At 42.1% G+C, this 18,394-nt stretch overlaps 1 protein-coding gene across 1 annotated transcript in view; it reads left to right on the top strand.

Annotated features, from left to right (window-relative positions):
* LOC116791545 (vesicle-associated membrane protein 2-like) overlaps positions 1–18,394 on the top strand; it is a 52,505-nt gene continuing 34,111 nt past the window's right edge. The window contains exon 1 of the mRNA XM_032697659.1: positions 1–284. Within this exon, the coding sequence (XP_032553550.1) occupies positions 283–284 (2 nt within the window). The 5' untranslated portion in view covers positions 1–282. The remainder of the gene's footprint in view (positions 285–18,394) is intronic.

An 18,394-nucleotide genomic window follows, 5' to 3' on the forward strand; every position in this document is an offset into this window, starting at 1 on the left:
CGCGGGGAGGAGGCGGGATGTGGCAGGAGCCGGAGGCTCCGTTCGCGTTCGTCACTGCAGGACTTTCTCCTGGCTGGCGTGAGGGTGGGGAGGGGGTACCTCCGTGCCTTGCCTCTATTTCCTACCCTGTGATAAGGCGCAGGCATGCTCAGTAGCCGGTGCCTACCCCTCCTATCTCAGCAACAGTGCCTACAACAGTAGGAGAGCGTTGGCAGCAGGCGCGGAGCCGGAAAGCCATCTTTGCTGGAGAGGGAGGCAGCAGACCCCGCTCGGCCCCTCGCCATGTGAGTACCGGGGGCCGCGCCCGCCCCGCCGGGACCGGCCCCTGCCCCGGGGCTCGGAGGGCCGAGGAGCTGCCCTGTTGCTTCCGCAGGGCGTCGGTCCGTGTGGGGGTGTGCGGCGGGGTGGGGTGAGGGGATGGGCACAGGGATGGAAGGTGGGGAGCTGCCGGAGCCCCGCGGCCGGCACCGTCAGGGTGCGGGCGCTGGGAAGGGCTCGCAGGGCGGGGGCTCGGCGGCAGCACCAGCCGGGTCTGGCGTGCCTGCTGCTGCTGGTGACCTGCGAGCGCTCAGGGGGCTCGCACTGCTGCCAGGCAGCAGCGGAGAGGTTTATTGACACGTTTCTAGCTCGGATTAATACTGAAAAGGAAACCCTGGGCCAAGATCCTCAACAGGTTCAAGTCAGGATTGTTCAATAGCGTGAGTCACACTCGGAGGTGTTGCTCCACAGCAAATGGGTCCTGTCTGCTTTCACTGTTTAATGAAATGTTCTCTCAAATGCTGGCTATCTGATAAGTTCAGCCTCAGCATCTCCAGTACCAATGGCTTCCTGTCAGCAGTGCTTGATAGTAATCTGTTCCTTCTTGTTTGCATCTCTCCGAATAGCTCTTCCAAGTCTTTACATTTAGCATTAATGAAAGCATTAACGTTCTGTGGTAGGCAGTGATGAAACCCCCAAAGTCAATTCTGAAACCAGAAGTGTGCTGAGGTAAGTAGGAATTGATCAGACCCCTCTTCACTCACAAAAGGATTCAGGCAGCTAAATGCATCATTTTACTATTGTCTCAATTCATTCTCAGTGACTCTTAGGGGACAGCCAGAGAAGATGTCTAAACCAGTCATTTGTGCTGGTATTGGGTGACCTTTGAAGAACTGGAGCTTGGTTGATGCAAAGAAGGTGAGGAGTGCAGTCTTGGCAGTCTGTGATTAAATTACTTTTAAAATATTTCCAATGACCAACTGTTTTTCATGAAGCATTTTCAAAATAAAGTCTACAATCACATATTCTAAAATGTTGGCTTTTTTCTTTAATGCTATTTCCTGTATAATATCTCAGATAATAAGCTTTTGTCCATGATGTCCAAAATATTTCCAAAGCAAGGAACTCCTTGGAAGTAAAAAAATTGCTATCTAATAGAAGAATCCTTATATAAACACTGAAGTCTATCTAGTAAACCCAGTTCATTGTAACCTCCTGTTGCCTAGCTGTGTTTAAACTGAGCCAGGTGATGACTTCAAATACTTTTATCTATATGTGAGCTGTTCTTCAAGGATTAATGTAAGAGTTTGCTGTTGCAGTTCTATACAATTTAAGCTGTTCTGACACTAAGCAATAATTGAGGTAATGTTTCATGTAATGTGTGCATGTTTCAATCTTGGTGTAAATAGGTATTTGTGATAGCATTTGTAAATGAAGCAGAATGGACGATGCTAATATAACTTGGTCATATTTCTTCTGTAGGAGATTTGCATCAGACTTCTGACAAAAGTTAGAGGAAAAAGGGAAAGCAGTTTTTGTCTAATTTGGCAATATAGACTTTCAGTTTGATAATCAAAAGAAAGCCAAGACAAATAACTAGCTTGTCATTGGCAGCGTCAGTCGGCTTCTGTTTCATTGCCTTATACTGTAATGAAAACTTTTCTTTGAACATCTATCTGCATGAATATCATGTCCTAGTAGCTTCTGAGCTACTGATGAACAACAGAGATAAGTGTGTATTAGCTACTAGCTTGTAGCAGCAGCAACAGTTGTAGTTTAGTAACTATAAGAGCTGGTTGCTAGTGAGCACCAAATGCTCTGCAGAGGTCACTCTGCTGTTACACCTGTGAGAGTATCGGGCTCCTCGTGTGCCTGTACAGCCGTGCACGTGAGACACGGTGCTGTGTCTTCAGCTGGTGTGAACTGCTGTTCATAAAGATCATCTTCACTGGGTCAAATGCCAGCTCCATCTATCCCATGTCCTGTCCCTTAAAGCAGCTTGCAGGGAGTGCTCAGAGAAGAGTACAGTGGGTATGCAGTGGTATTCCCAGAATACTTTCCCAGTTTCCAGCAATTTAAGGCTTGAGCAATGTCTGGACCTGAGGAGAGTTCTTTGTATTTCATGACTCCTGATGAGTTTTGTTCTTTCAGTAAGGTGTTCAGTTGCTTGGTTTGCAGTGTCCTGGGGCAAGGAGCTCCACAGCTGGACTGTACAGGGTGTGCAAGCGGCTTCCTGTTGGTTTTGAGCTGGCAGGTAATAGGTTCCTTCTGATCTTACTCTTGTGTTGGAAACCAGGGAAAAGTGTTCCTTATTCACCATGTTTTCTGTGATTCATGGTTGTGTATCACTCCAGCAGACCTGCCTGAGTTACATCAGGTGGGAATCTGTCCCTATGGCCTCTATCACAGTGAGTACAATCCAGGGCAGGTGACATACATTCAGGTTACAGACAACTTTCACTTTTGTGCAGGCACAGAGAGGAAACTGTGACACCAAAAGGTTGAATGACAGGAGAAGGATATAAAAGGGATTTAAAGCAAGAACAGAGAAGGGTTGCACCTTGCTAGTGCAGCTGAGAAAATTGTTCCAGGTGTAAGGAAGAGCACACAAACTTATTTGGAGGAGATGTGAGGAGCAGTAAAGGAGATGAGAACAAAATGGTGCTCAAAGTTCAGGTGCTTATAGGATTTGTTCCTCCCTGGAAAACAGACCAGCAGCAGCAGGTGAAGTATATGGTTTTGTTTCTTTTACAATAGTCACAACTCAATAGGTAATTATATATAATAGTAGCTCACAGCATCATGTCATCTGTTGTTTACAGACAGGTCAGTGACCAGACAGCAGGGTGCTTTTGATTACATTAATCCAATACAAATGTGCTCTATTGCAGGGTACAACTTTTGTGAGACAAGCAGCAAAGCAAAGCACCTGGCTCTCCCTGGGGCAAAATTGTATCTCATTCCTCGGGTAGCAGTTACAGCTTCCTAAAAAAATTTCTTCTGCCTGTTTTAGAGCAGCAAGGGGTATATCCTGGAGGGGATGGATGGGATTTAAATGGTTCCAGCAATAGTAATGAGTCTGTTCTTATTGAATGTCTATTCAGTTTCTCAGAGAAGAATGTCATGGCTATAGTCTCCTGCTGTTAGTAGAGCAGTACTTAGCCCTGCTTTTGTGGGCATAATTTTATAAAACTTGACAAAATCTCCCTGCCTTTCTCTTGTACTGATCAGCAAAGACAAACCAACTCAGTGCAGTACTCTACACAGTCCTGATCCACTGCTTTTAGGGAGTTTAAGTGGCTTACAAAAGTGCATGCAGCTAGTGCATGTCCTAGGAAAGTCTAACAAGCATGAAATGGAAGGATAAATTTTCTAAGTGGTGCAGCTATTCCGTGCTGTAGGTGCCTGTGTTCCCTTAGAAATATGTTTCCCAAGAGCTCTGTAAATCCATGGTGGCAGGAAGATTTGAGTCCGCTGGAGCTCTGGGGCTTTTACACGTGGCAGGCACCTGCCTCAGACCCAGCCAAGCTAAGTTCAATATTGACATGTGCTGACATTTTGCCTCCTCCCTGCAGTCAGCCAGAGGGACCCAGGGTTTGAGAGTCTTTTAATATTGGTTTACACAACCATAACTATGAAGGAGTGGGTTGTTCTTCTCGTTTAAGGGATGTAATGGAGCTCATAGCGAAAATAATCAAGCTGTACTCAGGGCTGGGTACATGAGAAGAGGATGCTGAGAAGGGGAAAGCACCCAATTTTCAGCATGGTTCTATTTGGACTCTTGTTTGCTGGTTCTAAGGCTAACAGCTCTTGAGGTAAGAGCCTTGAAGTAAGGGCATTGGGAATAGGAGCTGCTTTTAATCTGCTGCTTTGAGTCATTACCAGAGGGGTGTTTGTGTTTTGTTCATTGTTTGCTTCCCTCGCCTTGCTCTCCTCTGGCGTCATGCAGACACAGATCATCTTCATGTATTGCTTTAAAAATAAATGCTTCAAGCTCCTATGAAGTGTTATTCCTGATACACTCAACTTGCCATTTGAAATAAGGGTGGCCCAAGTAGGTCATCAATCTTTTGGATGCTTGGGTAATGAATGTTTGAAAGTGTAGAGATCAAGCTGAATGGTGTCTTGAGGACCTCAGTGAAGAAAATAATCTCAGAATGGGAGCAACTGAGAATTATATGTGACAAATACACATGTTCTCCAAAACAGGCTAATGTGAGGTAGATGAAACCCAAATATATTTATTTTGGTGGTCCCTTCCTTGTGAATTAGCTCTCATTCGTTCGGCCATGCACCAGGCATTTTACATAAGATAGTTCCAGCTGTGGAGGACACTTAAAGTGGCTGCACTAGAAGGTGAATTGGTCTACCAAAGGAACATTTCCCCTTTTTAGGTGCTATTTACATAATTAAATATTAATTATTCCTCAAAAATTAGGCCGTAGAGCCATGTTTGTGTGCACATGTGTGTACAGGATGTTCCCAGCATGAGCAGGCAGGGACAGCTCTTCTGCCACCATTTGTAGGGTGCAGAACACGTGGAAGATGCTCCTTGACAGCTTTAGCCAAATGTTTACAGTGCTCTGGAAGGGGCAGGACAGACTGTCCCAAATAAGTTCAGATTGACTGAACTGTTGGTTTTAAGCAATTACGACTCAGAATATTCTCTCCCCTACGTCACTCAGTGTTCTCTGCTGTCATTATTCATAGCCATTACCTGCAATTAACTGGGCTGGAGTTTTTTAATGATGCAATTCTCTTTTTCCCCGAGGTCTGTGCTTGAGCCCTTTAAACTCTTTTCCATTATTCACTGAAGAGCCATCAAATGATTGCAAGGCTTTTTCTTTTTTTTTAACTGCTCAGTTATGACAACCTTATGTTTTTTGAGTGTAAAGAAGTAACTCATTGAAATAGGGCTGTCTGTACATTTGCAAGTAAGTGTTTTGTCTGTTGCAGTTCTGTTGTAGCTTCTGTACTGGGTGAAATAATGAGAATGGAAGTTCCTGACCAAATGATCTGAATTATGTGATCCAGTTCCATGATCTTTTCTGATGAAAAATTTAATGAGAAACATAAAAATATTTATATTTCACAATAAATGAGAGAAAAATTTAATTTGTCTGGTTTTTAACTTACACCCAGACTCCGTATCACAGGGTCAAAAGAGAACTCTTCTAGAAAATAGAGTTTTTCCTATGATCACCTTTTAGAAGATAAAAGCCACATTATTGCAGGAGTTGTGGTTTGGTTGTGTTGTGGTTTTTTTTGAAGTACCTTCTGATCTTTTGCAGTGCACTGTCAATGTAAACCAGTAAGTGTATGGGACTGGTTTCCAGTATGTGATCACTGCATATTTGGAAGCACCAGAGAGCTGACAGTTTGTATTTATGAGGAGTCAGTGCTGTGAACTTCACTGAAGGTTTTAGTATTATGCAATATGTCATTACTCTGCCGAATTGAAATGGCCTTTGCAAGTAGCTGGAGACAGAATCAGAAGTGCTGGGTGGTAGGAACACACCAGAGACTGTGATGTGTCCTGCTCCATCCAATGGTGTCCTTGTGCTGGAGTCTAAGTAGGCAAGCAAGTGTCCATAGAGTTTCCAAAACTCCTTACAGGGTCTGTAAAAGAGCTGAAGAGAGGAAATGCACAGCAGCAAGTGTGGTACTGAACTGTTCTTAGTCCCTGATACTGGGTAGGTGCTGATTTTCTTTTAAGATGCTTACACAAGATCCAGATGGGAATTTATATATTGACCTTTTAAAATTTTAATTGGGAATTTAAATTTGAAAAGTGAACAGTATTAAAAATGCAGTCATTGTAGCAAAAAGGTTTTTCTTATTTCCTATTCTGGATGGAGGAAAATGTGTTATGTTACAAAATTATCAAAAGATTTCTTTGCATTGTAGGAAGTAAAGTTGCAAAATTTGGTTTGAAATAACTTCCTTAAGGACTGTAGCACATGTGTTCAGGAGAAATATTTTGCAGACTGTTTTGGGAGATACTGAAAAATCTGACTGGATGATGTCCTAAGCAAGTTCATCTAATGGGCTCTGCTTTGAACAGATGGTTGCACTAGATGATCTCCAGAGGTTGCTTCCAACCTCAGTGCTTCTTTGATTCTATTTGAAAAGGTCAGTCCAAATTGAATATGTTCAAGCTAATTAAACTAACATTTGGCTCTTTCTCAAACATTCAAGATATTGATGTTTCATCCCTGACAACTTGGTAGCATTTTGATTTTCAACCTGTTGGCAGTGGATGCCACAGAAATACCTCTAATAGAAGGGGAAAACATATAGCATTCAGGAAGGGAGGAAATGTGGGAGCTTAAAAAAATGTAGATCACTGGAATGCATTATTAAATTTGGCTTAAATGCAAAAGTTCATGTTCCTCCCACAGAGAACAAAACCCAGGTTCCCTGCAAGTGAGCTTTCTCATCTTTCATCTTCAATGCCATCTGCTCCAGCTTGGTGTCAGCTCCCATCTCCCTACATCATGTCTTACAAGAGCTTGGTAGCTTGGAAAAAGCTATTGTTCTGTTCCCCTGTAAATGCTGCCTCAGTAGTGCAGTGATCATTTTAATAAAATTGTGTATGCTTATATCAAGTTAAGGTGTTCAGGTCCATAACAGAGAAGGAAATCTCACTGTTGTGTGCAGCACAGGAATCACTCGCAGCAGGCAAGGTTAGCAAGGAGTGATGTGCTGGCCAAGGCAGGAGTTGTGACCCACTGCTACAGAGCTGTGGCTTTTGCAGCTGAGTTTGTAACTTCTGGAAATGGTGGGTTTAATGGTGGCTGTTGGATCAGCACAAAGGACTGTGGTGCATCAGGGCATGGCTGCTGAAGTGGATCCTGGTCTGTGGAGCTGTGCAGGAGCTCACTCAGCAGAGTAGGCTCCTTATATCCATGCTGGTAACAGATTCCTCTTGTTTCTGGGCTGTCAGAAGCAGGATGGATCCTTAGCCCAGCGTCTTCCCTGCCTCTCCACATCTCCTTCCTCATACTAGATTTCATGTACCTCTGGAGGAGAGGTGAGGAGCGAGTTTTCCCAGTGGGCCGTGCAAACTCCAGTTCTTGCTGGAATCCATCTCTGAACCTGCAAAATGAGCAATCCACCCAAAGTCCTTAGCTCCACTGAAATGTGGTTGCCTATGTAAGAGCAAGTGTGCACCCATGAAGGAAAGGACTTGGGAACTGGCTCCCTAGGCTTCTCAGCATCTTCTCTGCACACACAGAAAGGCAGGGGAGCTGGCTCTGGGATGTGGGGCATGTTGTAATGCATTCATTGCCTTTTTAGACACCAACGTCCTGGATCATGCGATGTGTCAGTGTTTTAGAGACATAAGGGTCCTGATAAAGCTTTCCTAGAAACTATGAAAATCAGTAATTATCCCTAAACCCACTTGTTATCTACTTCAAGAGGTTAATGGTTAGAAATTGCATTTGTTCATTTGAATTCACATACAAAAATAACTCCTCTTTATCATGCTAGTGAATCTGGCCCTACCAAGGCCTTAATTACAGTGTGCTGCAGTAAGGCAAAGGGCACTGCTGCTTGAAAGAACAAACCTGATCTGCTCTTACCCAGCAGCTGTTGGCATGGAGTATTGTATGGGTTAGTGTTCTCTACATTATTTTGGAGTTTACAGGGGAATTCTAAGCCTGTGCATTTCTTATTGCTCTCAGAGATCCTGAACCACATTGAAACCAAGAGACGAAACTTTCTCATGCCCTCTCTCTCCTTCTCTGTCCCTCACTCTTTTAGGTTGATCTGTGGGAAGTCTTCCTGAACTCCAGCTAGGTTTGCTGATAACTCTGATAGAGAACAGTTCCCCCTTCTCTTTCCTTCATGTGTCTCCAGTAGTATCCATTTCCAGTGTGTGCACAGAGAGAGTACCTGCACCCAGCACCTGTCACCCATGGTGGCAGTTCAGGTGGGGAAAGGGGAAGGGAAGCAAAGGAATGAAGAGCTTTAATCAACAGCAGCAAAAACATCACAAGTGCACTGAGTGACAGAACAGTCCTTCCAGAAAGTTCTGGGTATTGAGTTGTTTCCTACACTTCAAAAGCTGACTGAGATTTGATGATGACTTATAGCCCACTGGCTTACCAAGAATTTCAAGGCAGAATTCTCTGAGCTGGTGTCAGCACTGTGGTTGAAAGACTTTCTGCTGATTGGGATCTGGGGAGAGCTCAGCTTGAGAGTGGGTACTGCCAGGATGAATCAGCAGATATCTTCCTGGAAGCAATCAAGTCTGGATATCCCAAGTGTTTAGCAGAGATCCCACCAGGCTATAAAAGTCTGTTTGTGAAACGTTTGACTTCTTCTTTCCAGCAGGGAGCTGTACAGTCATTCCCTGACAGCTGAGATGTTTTCTCCCACACATACATGAAGATCACACCGTGACATTTTTCAGCGATTTCATTTACTAGATGATATAAATACAAAAATATTCCAAGTCACTTAACACCCTTGATGCTTTTTTCTTTGCATTGAACATTTTAGGAAGACTGGGAGAAGGGAATGGAGAGGCAGAATATGCCCCATGTGTCTTGGCATGTTGACACTGACCACATTTTTCATGTCAGTCTCAATTGCTTCATCAACATGAAGCAACACAGCCTTCTGTCTTTCATCTTCATAACTGATGTGTGGCTTCAGCAGCAATGTTAAAGCAAAGACCTTTCCACCAGCATGTTCACTGTCCTTGTAGTGACAGTCAGTTCTATGCAGTTGACTCTAGGGGAGAATGAGCAGATTTGATTAAGTTCTGTGCAGAGACTGAGATGTTTTAGAAGTGGAATGACCTCCTAACAGAAATCACAGCTGACAGGTGCTTTTCTTGTTTAACCCCCACCTGGCAGAGTTATGAACTATGCGAGCTGGTATTTTTCTTGTTGCTGACTCCCAGATAGCTGTTTGCTGAAGAGCTCCTTCAGCACTACAGTTTTAGAAATAAAGACTGAGTTCAGTCCTGAGCTGCCTGTCCCAGCCCCTCCTGTTTCATGAGCAGTCTGGATGGTGAAACTTGCCATGCAGAAAGAAGGCACTTTGACTAAAACATAACAATTACAGAGTCAAACACTATATATTTGGGCAGAGGAAAGACCTTACAAGTCAGATAGAGTGTGTGTGTCTGTATGTAAGAATCAAGAGAGGGTCTACACCTTGGAGAAGGAAGCAATGAACCCAGAGAGAAGAGCGGAGTTCTTCTCAAAAATAACCTTGTTCCTGTGTACTGTCAGTGAACAAGGGGTAGCAAGATTTCTGAGTTACTTGCTGTAATCTTGGAGGAATCTATAGTTCTTGTAGCAAGTGAAAGAACTCTAGAAACCTTATGTTTGATTGCACTGAATGGTTGCTGATACTGAAGTCCTCTAGAAGTTTAAGTGCTACCTAGCAAAGGGAAAAGGAGTCCCAGAGGTCATAGCTGTTTAAGAAGCTAAATCCAAAATCCCCAGAGGCAACATGGCTACTGACTGTGGATCAGGCTCAGCTCAGAGCTAAATCGTTCTGTAAAAGGTACTTTCACTTTGAGATGCTGCAGTAGCATTGCATAACTTGAAGGGAAACATTAAAAGAAAGTAGCAGAAATTAGTTCAGAAGGTAACTAACTCCCAATGAATTAAGCATTATTTACTCTCCTGAGTGAACCTGAAAAAATCCCCAAATATTATAAAACATTAAACATTTAGCAAAATCTAACCAGTGACTAATTCATTTAATTTAAAGCTTCACTTTTTTTTTTGGTAGTTTGGTGATGGTGCTTGTCTCTGTGTTTGTTCTAGCACTGCTTGTCTACTTAAAATAAAGGCAGCTGTTTCCATAAACTGGACCAGAGTAGTTGTGCTTCAGTGTTTGGATACGTGTAACCATTTGCAAAACTGCTTTAGTCAAAGGATTTTTTGCAAAGGCTTATGTTTGTTTCTGTTACCTTTGTTTTGCTTTGAACCTGACTGTGCAGGTTGCTGGTGGGATTTTGCATGTAAATAATGAAGGAAGGTACTTGATAAAGATTGCTTCCTCTATTTAAAAAAATTATCATCTAGGATTTAGGATAAAAAATGAGAAACTCTTCTTATTTGAAGGGTGGTAGGGAGGTATTGTGAGCAGCAGACAGGAGGTAGCAACTTGGTGAGGGTATGGAGGAGGCAAATATAGGTGTTTACACTTGCAGCCTGCTGCACTGAGCCAGCATTCCCTCTCCTGACAGCACAGTCACAGAACAGTCTCTCAGCCAGGTGTCTCAGGCAGTGACTCACTCACTGAATACAGCTCTGTTGTTTTCACTGTGGTCCCTTGTTAACCTGCAGATGGTCTATCTCAAAACCTGCCTGCTCCTGCCACTTCCCTGCTGAATGTGACTTGTATTTGAGACTTTTCCCGTCCTGAGGTGGCTTGATTACATGTTGATTACAGATTCATCAACCAGCAAGCATCACTTACAGCTCCCAGTGAGAGAGGGCTCCTAGCCTAACTCCCTGGGGAAATGGCCTTCCGTTGAATCTGACAGTAACATGCATTTTGGAACTCTAGCAACAGAAACATATCAAACAGCCTGTCAGTGGTGACAGGAGACAGCACTGCAGTAATTCCCTTGTGTTGTCAAACAAACAAAGGGAATTCCTCTGCTGTGAGCTACAATTTCCCTTAATTTGGCCAAAGTAGATTAATCTGCATTTATTCTTCTTGGCTGTCTCTTTGAAAGAATAAAGTCGACAAACTTGGCTCATTCTTTCATAACAGAAAAGACTGGTTGTAGGCTGAGGTCAGAAGAAAATTAATTTAGAATATGTGAGGAATTAAGGTGAGGGCCTTGACTCATTCTTATGGAACTCTTTTTTTCTGTTCTGCCAAGCTCCAAACTTGTAAATCCTTCTTTCAGGAGAAGTACAGAAAACTGAGAATTGTCAGGATGGAGAAGGCTTTTTTAACTCTAACCTCACACCTCACACGACAGCATCCTGGGTGCCTCAGCGTTTGTACAAGGCACATGAGAGGTGGTGTGACCTCTCAACAGACCTAGCAAACAGCACAATACTAGCTTGTAATAGAGACTTGAAATTTTAAGCAAAGCTTTCTTTCTCAAACTCCTTTAATTAGCTACTAGGACTCTAGATATTCTTGCTATGTACATGCAGAGGTAGAGGAGCAGTCATGTTAAACCACCCTTTCCAGTTAAAGAGCTTTTTGGACAAAGGCTGACTGTCTCTGTACTGAACGTGCACACTGGGAGTGCAGCAAAGAGAAGTAAGATCTTTGTTCTGCTAAAAATGGAGCAACAAGATAAATGTCCCTGTGCAGGAACTATTCCCTGGGCAATACCATTGCTTCTACTGCCAACCCTTGTTTGTACATGAACCCTGTAGCAGCTACAGGGAGACAGAATGAAGAGGACACGAGGACAAACTGGGATGTTCAACCCATTGTTACATCAGACATCACATTGCCTCTTTATTGCACAGAGAAAGAAATCAGAGCTGTCTCTGTCCTCCTATCTGCAAAGTGGAACACAGGGAAGAAGAAAAAAAAAAAAGATTCAAGGACTTTGACTTTGTTTAGTCAATCACTAGGCCACTGCCCAAGTAATGGAGGGTGTTTGGAACTGGGAATTTCTTATAGTTTCTGCCATAACCAAGACAGGTTCTTCTTGAGGAGCCTTTACTTTCCCACAATGTATTGTATTTTGTATTTCCAAGTACAACACAGATTTTATATAGAACTTGCTCTTGCGTGTAGTCAGATAAATGCTCAGGAGGCTTAACTCAGAGATCAAAAGGACAAGTAAGTTGAAGGATCCTTGTAGAAGGATTAGGAGAGAAGATATTAATACTCCACAAGAAGTGTGAGATTTTTAGGTGAGAAGATACTCAGCACAGGAACAAACACCTCTGCCTAGGAGCATGCAGATTTTTTTTTTTTTCAAATTGCTGATGTTTCCAGTGACAGTTGCCCTGTGCAAATGTGTATAGAGAAGGCTCAGTTCAGAAGTTTCCATGATGCTGTACAAGAGCTGTCCTGCATATGAGCATTATGATGCAAAGCATGTTCTATTTGACAACTCAATGTTTTGCTTTGTCTTTGGAAATAGAGCCCTGAGAGGCTGATATTTTTTGCATACTTGTGCATTAGATGGGTTGTTTTGGGATAGGCAATTTGTTTTGTTTATTGTTCAGACTATCCAAAATGGAGAAGCTGTTTGGCAAATTCAAATGTTGGAACCCAGCATCTTGTCTTTGGGGTCTTGTCTCCAGGCCATCTGGGTGGCTCTTGTCCCAGTTTGAAGAGTATTTGTTTCTTGTCAGTCTTTGCTTTACAGAGGATGTGTTGTTGGTGCTCATCCTTTCTGTGAGGAGGTATCCTTCATAGCAAGTTTAATGGCAGCAAACCAGTTAACAACTGTTTTAAGTCATGTGTCTATAGCATCAGAGAAATTGAGAATTCATTTCATAGAAGGACAGTGTGTGGCTATTGACTGCACAGGAACTAGACCTGTTCATGAAAGGTGAAGGTCATGGACTGTATAACACCACATTAGGTAGAAGAGGATGCATCCAGCAGCTTTCTCTTTCCTCTTTGTCCCAAATCTGTAATACACAGTTAAGTAAAGCAAAATGATTCTTGGAATACTGGCAACTTCAGCACTGCACAGATTTACACTGTGTAAATATTGACAACTGAACCAAAGAAGAATTAAAATCTTGGAGAACTAAGGCAAATATAGCTGTATAGCATATATTTAATGGATTTTTTTTTCCTTCAGTATTAACAACTGTTAATGGGAATTAAGAGAGAAGATACAGCATCCTGGTTTATATTCAGTAGCATAAATGAGTAAAAATGATTTATGTAGTTCTCTTGCATGCTTATGATTGTCTCAGAGCTTTAATGAATGTCTTCCCTTTGCTGATATACTCCAAAATTATCTCACTGAATTGAGTTAGTGTGGGATTGCGTCTCCATCACAATGCTCCAGAAACTGATATTTTAAAAGAAATTAAGACTCTGATCCTCTTCTTGAATGCTTTTTCTGTCAAAGTACTGGGTAAAAAAACAGACTGTAAGAAAGAGCCCTTACCCAGTGTTTGGCTGGGAAAGTGGCTCCAGGCTGGTGGCTTGTGCTACTCATTTTCACCTGCAAATGTGCTGGTGTTTGGTGACACAGATGCTATTAAGTACCAGTTAAGTGGTGAGAGAAACAGGGGAGCAACACGTTTTAATGACATGACCCTGGTGGAACAAAAGATGTACTGGTCCAGTGAGGTGCATGTAAAGTGGGTTACTGTGGTAAATCATAACCATCTCTGCCTTGCTCTTTCTTTTTTGCCTCTTTCCTGACCCTTGATCTATGACTAACTGACTACCTTTGAATATCTCTGCTCTATTGGACTACTTTGCCTCACAAACCCTTTTGTGGAGCAAATTTGCTCTAACTGTGTGTGCACAATATGTGTCTTTTAGATTTCTCATCAGAGCCATATCTTGTGCCATTAGGAATAAAGTTTGCTGGCTTGCTTCTGATTTGAAATTTGATTTCTTAAATGCTAACAAAATTAAAAAAAAAAAAGAAAAAAGCAGAAAAAAAAGAAGTCATGCTGTGACATGTGAACGGAACAGAAGCTACGGACTGGGAAAAATATCCTCTGACTAGAAAAGATCTTTGAAGAGAGAAAATAAATTCCCTATGGAAAGATCAAAGCACATGAAGTTAATGGATTATGACAAGGTAAAAAAATACCTGGAGAAAATAGTAGGTTCAAACATAAAAGAGGGAAATAGGAAAGAGTGGGTTTTTTGTTGGAGATAAAGGATAGTTATATGACTATCTAAGTACTTGAGATTATACATTCTAGCTAAAGGGCTATTAGTGGGAATAGGGATTTTTTTCCTCATGTCTAGTGCAACATCCACTTATGTGGTGTCAAGGTAGCCTTGGAGTTGCAGTCCTGAATTCCTGCTCTATTGCAGTGCTCTGTGCTGGTGACTACAGCCTAATGCACCTTGTACTGCAAACAGACCCTCTCAGACTGATACAAGACTGATGTAATTGCAATCATTCTTAAAGTCACTTTAATAGTCTGAGTAGTTCCTGCTAGGGTCAAAAATGTATGGAGTTTATCTCAGAAAAAAAAGGCAGAAACCCATCTGGTGAGCTAGGAAATATTTATGGGTGTAGAGCTCTAGAAAAACTTTTGTTCAGGTTACTGTTCCCAAAGATCATCTGTACTGCTATAGGTATCTATGTGCCTTCTGCACTGCTGCAGCATTTGATGTCTCACGATCATGCAGAAACAGAGAACTAAAGCTGAGGTACAAAGACCCTCAAAGATCTCAGTGGCATGCACATCAGTGGGGATCAGAAGTTTGAAATGCCTCTCAGGAAGCTGGGATCAGGTCACTCTGTCCAAGGCTATGCTGGGCTTCTGTGGCAGAGCAGAAGCCGCCCCTTACTTCTCCCGTTTGGACACCCTTCCTTCCTTGGGGCTCACCACAAAGGAAAAGTCCCAAGGGAATTGTGCCAGTGCTTTACATGCACGAGGAGGTTCACCTGCACTGACTACAAAGTGGATCTACTGAGGGACTCAGCCACCCATCTGTAGTTGTGGCTCCTTACCCCTGTGGTTTATTTCTCTGTATATTTGAGTGGTTGAATCTCCACAAACCTGCTGGTTGTTTCGTAGATGGACACTGATGTCTACAGTGAGAGAAAACCCAGCGTCTGTGGCCTGTCCTTCTTAGCAACACCTGCTTGCCCTCTGTCTTGGGTCGGTTCCTCATTTGCCTTTTCACAGTTTTTAAGAAACAACCTGTCCCTCTTGTCTTTCTGTCCACAGAAGTTTGTTTTGATAAAGGCAGTGGATCTGTATAGTGACCAGAAGGAAAAGAAGTTTGCTTATGTGGGTAACCTCTGTATTAGTGACCTGATGGAGAGCTGAGCAATCCTGGACTGCGTTTAATGCTTTGCCTGTGACCATGTGCTGCCAGAGTGGTTACCAGATGGAGTGAGAGAGAGATTAAGGTCCTGGTAACTCCTTGTCTCCCAGCCCTCTCTCCTCATTAATGCTGCCTGTGCAGCACATGCTGCTGTATGTGCTCCTGTGCTGTTCCAAGAAGTGGCTAAACTGACGGGCAATCTGTGTTGCTTCCAGCTCACAGGTAACTTCAAATTAAATATAGTTCACTTAATTAAAAATAAAATTGTAAACCCTTCTTTTTGTTAGATAATTTGACTTTAAACTAGAATTTTTTTCTCCTTGTTTTAAAGCAACTGCAAGAGCAACAGTCTCTCTTGACTGTCCGTATGACGAGAAGGAACTATGTAAAGGAATAGATTCCAGTGGGTGCACAGTCCAGAAGGGATGGAGCAACATGAGTACAAAATTCAGTTATTAATAGCAAAGCATTGCTATCTTCTGTTCTTTTAAGATTGTGTGTACTTTGGTATAGTATAGACCAAAAACCAAAAAGTTATGGGAAGTAGATTCTGCAAGACTTGGCTGAATAGAACAAATGGTTTTGATCAGAAACATTATTCCTCTGGAAATGAGAAGATAAGAGACCCTGAGCTAAATATTTGACATTCAGAATTCTTGATAGTAGGATGCTAACAAAATTTCAGTGGAGTAACTGGAGAGCTGCCATTGGGTGACTTAGGCAGTATGTCAGGAACTGTTATAGTATTGAGGCCTTTGCCAGCTCTCAGTATGAGCCCATGATGCTCCCACCTTTTCTACGAGAATGAGTCTGTTTTAGTCCTTTCTGTGTCATGAGAAAATTGTGCACTTTATGTCTGGCACCACTGTTGGGTTTTTTTGGTTGGTTTTTTTGGTTGTTTTTTTTAACCATGCCATCTTAGTTCAGCAGCTAAGTTTATATACCAGTCTTAAAATTTCAGTTTTCAACCTTTACTTTATCATGTTCCACTTGTACAAAGCAGCAATCACAGTGGTGCCTTTTGGCACATGCTGTTTGTGCCAGGCCCAGGGCTACTGACCTGCTCTGTGCGGTGAAAAGGAGTTGTACTCCCAAAGGTCATTCCTGGGTACAAAAGTGCAGTGACTCCTTCTCTTCCATCTCTTTCTGTTTCACAAAGCTGTGTATGGCTTTTCTTTCGTATATTGGCAATCATTTCCATCTCAGTGTTGAGGTATGGAAGATGACAGCACAGAAGACATTGCTGCAGTGGGGTACTCCTGTGAGATGATGCTGGCAGCACATGCAATTGGCCACACTGATTTCTTCTCTTTTCATAGCTGGGAAGAAAACATATGGAATTAGTGAGCAACAGAACCTCAGTTTTCATTTGAGAAAGGAAATAGAGAATGATTCATTCTAAAACCATACGCTCCAAAGGAGGAAGATTTGAATTATTAACAGCAGATCTAAACATGACGGGTGCTGACACCTTCATCTCTTTTATTTTTACTGCCATGGATTTTCTTCACATGCAGTGAGAGAATTACACTATAGGAACTGTTAATGGTTTCACGCTTCCTACCCATTTTTAGCTGCCTAATTTATGGAAAGCCATTACTAGGTGAGTCACTGCTTTCACGGGATTAATGTGGCTGAGATAGAGCTTTGGGTGTTCCTTTAATTTCCGTATTTGCTTGAAAGGAACATCAAATCCACATGCAAACCCTTAGTGTTTGGTATAACGGTAGAGTTCAGAGTCTCTGTTCTACTTGATCACGTACAAATATTGCAAGAGATGATCCCTGTCCCTATAAGCTAACAGGCTAAACAAACAAGACAGATATTTATCTGCATTCTAGATACTATGAGTTGGGATGTCTCATTGTTCAGAATTTGTGCCCAATTGGATGGGAGTTAAATATTTCCGAGGATTGCAAACAGAAGCAATACTCGGAATCTCACTGCAAATCTCACTATAAAAAACTTATTGCAGAAGCATGTTTACTCTCTTGTTGATCTTAGGAGGTTTTGCTTAGACATTCACGTGTTAAAAAATATAACATCCAAGTCTGAGGGTCAGGGTTTGCCCCCTAATGGTAAATGAAGCATGGGTTGAAGTACATTTTGGGCTGTCTTTTTCATGTAACAGGAAGAAATGCAGTGTGTAAAATACTCAAGCACTGACTAAGGTGTAGATTTCACAGCCAGTACTCTTTGTAATAAATAACTCAGAAATATTTATTCAGTTTCAAGAACAAACTCCAGAAGACAGTAACAGAGAAAATTTAAAAGAAATTTTGAGTTGATTTTTTGAGCTAATTTACTCTTCTATAAATCTCTAAAGTTATCACAAAATTACTTATTATGAGCCTTTCACTGAATTAGAAGCTCTTAAACATCTATGTAGCTGTTTTCTGCTACAGGTTTTCTGTACAGGTCTCCCTCCAGAGGCTGGTTGTTTCATTTCTGTGTAGGTTTCTTGGGGAAGGAGCCCTCATCTCGCTGCACAGCACATAACAGGTAACACAGCTGTCCACTTTTGGCTTACTTTTGCCTTGCTGGGAAGTCTGTTGTGTGAGTGAGTCAGTGTGGACCTGGGGCTGGGTTATCTTTGAACTGCTGTACTAAAGAAATTACCATTTTTCGGTGCTATCTGCAGGGAATAATGAATGAACCATCACTAGTTCTCCCTCTTTGTTTTCCACTGGAGAGTTTGTGGGGCATGAAACTGGAGAAAAGATGTTAAAAGTAATTTATTGCTGAGGGTTCTTTTTCTTTCCCCAGTTTCTTTGTTCTCATACCAGTTACTCTGACTTAAGAAATTATAAAGCTCTTCATAATACTGCTTGAAGATTGGTATGTTTGCTGTATAAATTCTTAGGCAGATCTTCAGCTACTACAAAAGGAAGTGACTTGGAAGCCACAACCTTTTTTTTTTTTCAGTTACAGATCTCTTGTATATGAGCTATCCACTTTTATTTTTCCCCTAGGGATTTTAAAATGCTTGAAATATTCTAAAAACAAAAGGAAAAAAATACAGTAGTGACTGATATGCATAAGGTTGGGAGACACTAAGTTACCAGTGGCTCATTAAATGCTGTTACAGAAACTAAATATAGATTGCATTAATCAATTGGTGTATGTCCATGTCTTCATGTGTACCCCCAAGTGTACACTTCTGAAAGAGGTGTTAGAAAATAAATTCCAAATTACCCTT

Source organism: Chiroxiphia lanceolata, chromosome 10 (genome assembly GCF_009829145.1).
Source record: "Chiroxiphia lanceolata isolate bChiLan1 chromosome 10, bChiLan1.pri, whole genome shotgun sequence".
NCBI classification, from domain to species: Eukaryota; Metazoa; Chordata; class Aves; order Passeriformes; family Pipridae; genus Chiroxiphia; species Chiroxiphia lanceolata.